The sequence below is a fragment of the Chelmon rostratus genome, chromosome 5 (genome assembly GCF_017976325.1).
Source record: "Chelmon rostratus isolate fCheRos1 chromosome 5, fCheRos1.pri, whole genome shotgun sequence".
Classification (NCBI taxonomy): Eukaryota; Metazoa; Chordata; class Actinopteri; order Chaetodontiformes; family Chaetodontidae; genus Chelmon; species Chelmon rostratus.
In genome coordinates this window covers 4,572,743-4,581,401 of record NC_055662.1, presented here as the reverse complement: position 1 = coordinate 4,581,401, position 8,659 = coordinate 4,572,743, and the positions used below count along the sequence as shown (strand labels likewise).

Sequence of the window (8,659 nt, the reverse complement as noted above, 5' to 3'; positions counted from 1 at the left end):
GTCTTTTTTGTCTCTCTGGACAGAGCCAGGCTGGCTGTTTCCCCATTTATAGTCCTTATGCTAAGCTAAGCTAACCAGTTGCTGGCCTTGGAGTCATATTTACCATAAAGATGTGAGAGTGGTGTGGAGAGTCTTGGCAGAAAAGAAAATTAGCATATTTCCTAAAACGTTGAACTTTTCCTTACATTTATACTTTACATATGCATATTTCTTTTTTCCACTTTTGATTTTCATGCTGTCGCAGTAAGTATACATTTTGTTTCTCCAGAATGAACGCAGCCCTCCACACACATGCTCAATACCTACGTGTATGTGCACACACTCACCCACAGCTACACGCAATACAGATGCAAGCGACCATGCAGTCAGTTATGCAGGAGACTCAATCAGTGGGCATCATTACTTTAATGGTGACACTGTGCATTCCAATATGTCACTACTTTACATATAAATTATGTATAACAAAGCTTTAATGGAAAATTACACTTCTCTATTTACAACTACTAAAGTTGGCGGCCAGGTGACATCAGGCCTGCACTCCCCAGTTTTGGGTTTTAGCGCAGGTTATCATTAGCTGGTCGACCTGAAAGTTGAACCCTGACCCCTTGTGGGGCACAGCTGAGGCGAACTGGGCAAGACTTGGGCCTGGAGTGACGGATCAACAACAATGAACAGATATCATTCAAGGTAGACAAAATAAAATTAAATACTATTTGATTTTGTGCGTGTGAGCAGCTGTACTGTGTATACAATAATAAAGCAGAAAGGGAGTAGAGTGTAAAAAGCAAACAGACATTACTGTTACACTGATGGCCTCGATAGCTTCCCTCACGTTGCCTCGGGCCCACCCTGAGGTCTCTGAAGTGGCTCGTTAAGCACAGGAACATAGACTCAATTACCCTGGGCAAACACGCCGCTACCGCTCAGTGTTGTGGCGGTTGGCTGGCTGGTTGGCTCTGTCCGTCCCCTGGCCATCCTACCGCCGCCCCTCCACCCCGTGCCCCCCAGGCCCCTGCCGTGCAGCGCTGCAGCATGTGAGCCCTCTGTGCTCCGAGTGATAGAGTCAAGCTGTTCCCGCTGAGCGGAGGTCAGGGTCCTTCAGTCAGCACCTCGGCCCTGAACAGAGCACACAGGAATCCCCCTTCCCTCCCTAACCAGGGCTGAAACTCAGCTCTCTCGCTCTCCCCTCTGGCCCAGGTCCAAATAAACCTGGTACCTCTCTCTCTCTTTCTCCTCTCTCCATGTCCTGGCACACTGTCACTCCCCTCATCGAAATCATTAATCAGACTGGGCAGATTAGACTTCAAATAAAAATAAACTACACCAGCAGCCTCCGATTTCTGTAGCAACCCACTTTATTGACAGTCCTCCTCTCTCAACCTCTGCTTAATAAGCCCAAGATGTCCAGTACAGCCAGCAGATTGAACATTTGGGCACTTTGGCAAACCGTGGGGGTCTATTACTGCTTTATTGATATAAACAACTTGCCTTATCTTCAGGGGTGATGACTCTTTAGCCCTAACCTGCCATCCATGTAAATACACAACAGATAACCCTTATCAGTTTGGCACCAATAAAGCCAGTCTGCTGTCAAACTTCTTCCAAAAGCACATATCTTTTATAGGGATTAAACGGATTAAATGTGCAACCTGAAAGTATTCAGGCTTATGTTTTATCCAGTGACTACTTTATCCTGTCTTCCATTCTTAGCTCAGAAAAAAGGGAGAATTGGAGGGCAATAGTGCCACCTTTGGGTGAGGCTGAGTAGTGCGGCTACAGCAGAGCTCTCAGAGTGCTGTTATCAATGGGCAGGGCTGCCCTGTGCCAAAGCTGTGCTTTTGACAGCACGGTTGTAGTCCCACTGTATTATTTCATGCATTGGGACGGAGTAGGGCATGGGAGGAAAGGGAAGGGGTCTGGTAGGCCCTAAACAAGCCGGGGCCCCCTGGCCGGGTCTTCGCTGGCTGACTGACAGGCAGCCCACCGACTGTTTGTGTGTGTCCATGGGAAATGGGGCGGTGTCGCTGCGGCGACGGCCCGGGGGCTATCCATCAGTGTCATGGAGAGGGTTTGTGGGGGTGTATGGTATGTGTCACCTCCAAGACTAATGGACAGGAAGTACAGCCGGAGAAACAACAATATTTGCAGAATATTTATTCAGAAAAACGTTCGGGCTCGGTCCGCGGTTCTCGTACGGTTTCAACAAAACCCTGAGCGCGGGCCTTAATCCTGATTGATGAGCCTGTTTATTTAAAAGACGCTCGCACTGCGGCCAGAGCTCTCACTAACCTGATCTATGGCCCTGTGCTTTCACAGCATACACTCACAACCTCCATGCATATGGCATAATCACAGCCTTGGTTGTCACATGAGCTGTCAGTGACACTAACCTGGGCACCCAGTGATGACCTGGACTGGCTTATGAAGAGGGCCTGTTGCAGAGGAGGTGCAGCGAGGAGAGGGACAAGGAGAAAGAGCAGAGAAAACCCAGGCTAAGTTCTTTCCTGTGTGCTCACTAGTGTTCAGACCGAGGTGCTTAACCTCAGCAGCCGGTGACTGTGGCGTCCAAGCCGGAGCGCTTTGTGATGTTGACCTTGATCACCTCCTCAGCACAGGTAGGGTGGATGCCTACTGTCTGCAGCAGGTGAGAATACGTGGCTCCGCACCTGAGACACATACAGACAAACATAGAGGTCATTCCAGTTGCTTTTACTCACACTCTGTCATGACTGATCATCTACTCTCCTTTAACAAATCCTGTAATTTCCTCTAATTGTTCCCTGTCAGTTTGTCCTCTATATTTTAAAAAAAAGTGGCTGCTGAGGAGACAAGAAATGTTGAAGCTGTAGAAACTTTATCTGTGATATGCTGTATAGTTTCAGTAAGGTTTAACTGAGATTAAGCTCATTGTTTACATAACGCCTTGCAAGTCAGGTCTTAGTAAACTACCAGCAGTTCTTAATGATGTTCAAATAAAACTGACAAAAGAAAGTATTTTTTTGGTGTTTTATCAGTTTTAAACATTTTAATGTTTGGTTTGCTGTAAGAAAGTGTTGAGAGAGATAAAGCAATCAGGGACAGTCAAATCATTCAAAAATATTCCATTCTGCACATCCTGGTGACTTTGAGAGTGTTGAAACACATCAACTCAACACCATCATTGATGGGATTTTTGTTCCATAAGACATTATTGCAATAAAAAAAGGTTAAATTAATTAAATTGATTAAACTTACTGGAAGCCCAAAGCAAAGCCCTGTGTGACTTCTCCAGCGTTTGGACCAGTGAAGTGCAGACCCAGGATCTTCTGGTCTCCACCTCGCTCACATACCACCTAAGGAGGCAGAAAACTTAGCTAAGGCGTTGTTAGTGGTAGCTGTGTACCCTCCGAAAGGCTTCCTCAGCTACGTCTGGCTTTAGCTGTCAAACTAACTACTGCATGTATTATTTCGAGTCTTGATTCAATTCCTCTCAAATTGTCCTTCAAACAGTGGTCTGATCCCACCACCCTGCTGCAGGAGGTCCTGCTACTCCTGTCCTTCAACTACATGCATGCACAAATAGTGTGTCTCACACAAACATATTGTACAAAGAACTAAATTATATTAAATGCCAACAAAAAAACGCTCAGGTCTGCAGTGTAAACCTACCTTCAAGTAACACTGGCTGGCATCGCGCTCTGCGACAGTGAATTCCAGAGGCTTGTAGAAAGCATGGTAGACCTACACAGACATAAAGACAGAAGACATCACATCAACAGGAGAAATGATATCCTTATACACCGTACACCACAGTCATCTTTGCTTTTTATTCATGTGCGAACCAAAACTCTGAGGGATGTTCCAGCAGTGATGATGAGCTCTTCTTGTGCACATTTTGCAAAGTGATGTATTGACTATTTCTGAAAATGCAACTAAAACAACATATGGACAATAAACAAAAAATGCTTTGCAGACAATGCAGCACATCTACTGAGAGAATGAGTTTTACTAATTTAACGCCCATGAATGTTAGAGATGTTCTTTTTACAACAGCATGAGACAATGTTTTCTTTAATCATGACCACTTTCTCACTCATATGACTACCACTGTCAGTGCAATCGCAACACCTTATGAGCACTGAATGAAAAACATCTATGCTCGCTCGTGATACCGATTGATTTCAAAGCCCTCTCTGAAAACGTGCGTGTAGTGTGTTTTATTCTACGGGCGAACGTGCCGACACACGTCGAGAGGGCCGTGCAGCTGTCGGAGGCCGGCGCTGCAGCTCCTCCTCAGATCTCAGCGTGCCTGTCATCACCCCATACACACCTCAATCAGGCCTCCTGCTCACCTGTCAGTCACAGCGAGGAGCCCCACCTCGCCGGCTAAACCGTTTATCAGCGGCCTCGTGCAGGTGCTGGCTAGCATCTGGCACACCGCTCACGTACGCAAGCACGTAAAACACAGGGCTGCTTGCTGATGCATTGTATGCCTGTGTCAATGTTTGTTTATGGGTTATGGAAGATTGCATCTTTTATGCAGGTCGACGGCTGTAACAAGCCGCTGACACTGTTACAGTCACAGTTGTAGATCAATGCAACAGCAGCTTCATGTTATAAAGAGTGCAATTCACAAACATAATTCCTTCTACATGTAATTATAACAATCAAAATAATTACTTGTTCTATTAATTTCACACTGACTAAATGAGGAGGACTTTTACACTTTTTTTTATTTACAGAGTAGCAGGGTGCACAGAAAATACTGTATGATTTCCAATCATACAGTATTTCCAAATTAAGACACCCAAACACTGATGTTATATATTATCAGAAAAAAAGAACAAATATCTCATTATGTCAGATGGCAAAACATTATGGAGTAAATTTATACTGAAGTGAACAAAAATAACAAAAAATAACAAAAATCTCCCAATTTTCTATTGTATTTTAATTTGAAATGTGGACACGTGAAGTGCTTTCATTCAAAATACTACAGACTTATTTTGGGAATATTTCCAGTTGGAAGTTCACTGCTTACAGCTGGATTATAGCAACACGTTCACCACATCTATCTTACCTCTATGCCGTCTTTTCCGTGCCTCTTCTCAGCCTCTTCCTCAGATAGACCCACACAGCCGTACTCGAGGGGGGTGAACACTGTGGTGGGTACCTGGAAAACACACACACACACACACACACACGCACACACACACACACACACGCACACACACGCACACACACACACACACACACACACACACACACACACACACACACACACACACACACACACACACAATTAATCAATTGGTTGTTTGACAGAAAATTCTGCAACCATTATGATAATTAAATATTTGTTTCAGTTACTTTTCAAGCAAAAATGACAAATCATTCTTTAGTTCCAGTTTCTCAAGTCTCCCCTCCTTGTCATAGGTTAGTAAATATTTGGACTGGGTTTTGGACTAATGGTCGGGCAAAACACATCCATCACCTTGGACTGTGATCAATCATAATTGACAACTTTCACAATTTTACATTTTATTAACCAAACGATTATCTGATTAAATGAAAAAAAATCGGCTGATAAGCCGACAATGAAAATAATTGTGAGTTGAAACTCACTATAAACTATAAACTCTAACTCTATTTTGACTATTTCTAGACTTTATTTAGGTCTGAAAGTTGTCATGCATTACGGAGTAATAATTACTTTTGTCTTGCATTTCAATACCACGGAGGGAGTTTGAAATTATTGATATACTTCAAACCTATTTATTTGACATCAAAGCAATATCCAATAGCAGTATATCAGTCTTAGTCATCACTATAATAATATGTTTATTTCTATTTTTACTATATATAAAAAATAATATGCAAGTTTGCATAGAATGATGAAGGATGACAATATTTTGGTAAATGCCGATATGTTTACATTATTTCAGAGTACAACCACAAAACACCAGTGACGGTTATAGTTAGCCTCAAATTTGTTGAAGGACAGAGGGAAATGATCAGCTTCTCTCTCTCTGTGTGTGTCTCTCTGTGTGTGTCTCTGTGTGTGTGTGTTATCTTACATTGTCGTAGTTCATGAGCTCAGTGCTCTGACCAGCCAGTCTGCGGGCAAGAAGCTTTCCTGCTTTAATGGCTGTTGGGGTCAATTCAGGACGACCCTAAAACAGGAGATGATTGAATTGACTTTAGTATTAGATAAGATCAACATCCACTTCTTGAAGGCGCACATCATTTCAAAGATCTTGCTATAAGTAAGATCATTCTGAAGGTTAAAGCATTTCTGACTACACACATTAACAGTCAGTGCAGAAACAGCGTAAACACAAACGCACTGAGAGGATGGACCATGGGCCAGTGAGAGACATCAGTGCTGCACATTTAAACTAATCTAGCGCACATAAAAATTCTCTGCTTCTTTGTTTTTGCCTTTATTGTTCTGGATGTCTGCCAAAAGAGACAAAGGCACAGTCTTAGATATGCACATGCACACACACACACATATGAATGCTGCAGGAAACAGTGGGGCTGCGGGGCAATTCTAAAGGCATGACTAAAACCTGTTAAATTACCGCCGCACATCCTGTTGTCCAAAACATCTCCTGCACCTCTGCATGCATGTGGATGTGTGCGCTGGCATTCCAGTAACTGTCATTCGTCATTATAATGCATTTCTTGGCACACTTGTCTGAGAAGCAAAAAAAACAACAACAAAGCACTGGACAAATTCAGATATCAACCCTCCAACTTAAAAACCAAAAAAAAAAAAAAAAAAGAAGAATAAAATGCCTCCTTGCTGCTGTGAAAAGCTGAAAGACAGATTGGGGTGAAGTGCTACTCATCAAAGCGAACTGTCAATCAAAAAGCGTGTGTGTGTCATAGGGCCTGGGAGGCAGGAAGGAAAGACACAGCTGGTTGTGGTGAAAAAACAACACTGACATTACATTCAGCAGGTAGAACTAGTATTAACACGGCTGGTTCAGCTGTGAACACACAATGGCAATGAAGGTGAATACATGAAGGCTGGTTAGCCTCACTTCACACTTCTGCCAAGTGCTGCTGGTGGATGATATGTCTTGCACGTGTGTGCAAATAAATAACCTACCTTTCGGATAATGGTTCTTAATTGGTGTGATAACTGTGCTCATTTCTATATTTGTCACCCTCATGAAATGTGCAACGCTCAGTTTGTGGGAAAGGGGCAGGTTCCACTTCAAAACTCTTCTCCATGTCGGGTTTTCATGAAGTCAGAGGACAAGAAAGGAAAACACTCAAAAGAAAAATGGCTGATTTTACAGCAGCAAGGTTTATATGATAATCTACAGCCTTATATAGAGATTATCCAACTCTTTACATCTGACATACCACAAATGACCTTAATTCAAATTAAGACTAACATTATGGAGTGGGTTTCCAGATAGGTGTGGCATCTGTTCACAATGCCTACCTCGCCAATGTCGCCGAAAGCATAGATGTTTGGCACCGAGGTGGATTCGTCAGCGCCCACAACTATTTTCCCCGTCTCCTTGTTGAGTTTCACACCAAGCTTGTCCAGGCCCAGGGTTCTGGTTTCAGGGGCTCTGCCTGCGTTCAATGGGAGGAAACAGCACAAGGAGAATATTACATTACATCTCAGGAGAGACAGAGGTGCAGGAGAGGAGAGAGGCTCTCTGTACAGTGTTCAGAACACACTCTGCGGGGGGTTTTAAGGCTGCCGCTGCTCATCCGACACACAAAACCCTGTTCAAGAATTACAGGAGTTATTAAAGGCCTGGTAGAAGCTGCAAACGAGGGGGGGTCTCTGTACACCTACAGTAACAGAGTTGGAACAAAAACCTCTAAAACTCTGCCTTCAGGAATTGCCAAATGTTAAAGAGTCGACTGTCATCGGGCTGTCGCAGGATAACAACTTTTCCACTAATTAAAAAGAACTGCCATCAATTCTCATCATCATCAACTGTTTTCATTTCTGAAGCCACAAAACTTAAACTCTGCAGTCGTTCAGTAGTGCTCTGAGCCAAATGCTAACGTCAACATGCTAACATGGTCACAGAGACAACGCTAACAAGTCGATGCTTAGCAGAAGTAATGTTTACCATGGTCACTAGCTTAGTTTCGCCTTTCAGAATGCTAACGTTTGATAAGAAGCACAACACTGGGCTGAGGCAGTTTCACAGGTGTTTGGTCTTAAAGCAAAATACTGGACAACTTTAACTTTTGACCTGATGGTGGTGCTAGACAAAAAGTCAGAGGATCACCAAACTCATTAGAGTTCATCTTGTGGAGAACTTGAATATCCATCCAAAACTGGTGGCACTAGAGGAACAGTCAGTGAACCTCAGAGTCTTGAAGATTCATCCTCTGGGGAGCCCGACTGTCTGTAACAAGTTTTAATTCCATCTAATAGTTGTTGTGATAATTCAGTCTGAATCAAACTGGTAGGTATTATCATTCCCAGAGTCAGACATGTGCTGGTGCCAGCCTCTTAAATGTGACAAAAGTCTGCTTTGCTTGGTTTCATATCATTGTAAATTGATATTAATACTTCTGGGTTTTGGACTGTTGGTCAGACAAAACAAGCAATTAAGTATTCAACAATAACCAGCTGAAATGCTAAAACGAGAGAGAGAGAGAGAGAGAGAGAGAGGGAGAGAGAGAGAGAGAGAGA

General features: G+C 43.3%; 1 protein-coding gene across 1 annotated transcript in view; it reads right to left on the bottom strand.

Moving 5' to 3' along the window:
- Positions 1-396: 396 nt before the first annotated feature.
- Positions 397-8,659, bottom strand: part of txnrd2.2 (thioredoxin reductase 2, tandem duplicate 2) — a 22,021-nt gene continuing 13,758 nt past the window's right edge. The window contains exons 12-17 of the mRNA XM_041936267.1: positions 7,439-7,575; positions 6,057-6,152; positions 5,060-5,152; positions 3,649-3,720; positions 3,235-3,332; positions 397-2,666 (exon numbers count right to left, since the gene is read on the bottom strand). Of these exons, the coding sequence (XP_041792201.1) occupies positions 2,543-2,666; positions 3,235-3,332; positions 3,649-3,720; positions 5,060-5,152; positions 6,057-6,152; positions 7,439-7,575 (620 nt within the window). The 3' untranslated portion in view covers positions 397-2,542. The remainder of the gene's footprint in view (positions 2,667-3,234; positions 3,333-3,648; positions 3,721-5,059; positions 5,153-6,056; positions 6,153-7,438; positions 7,576-8,659) is intronic.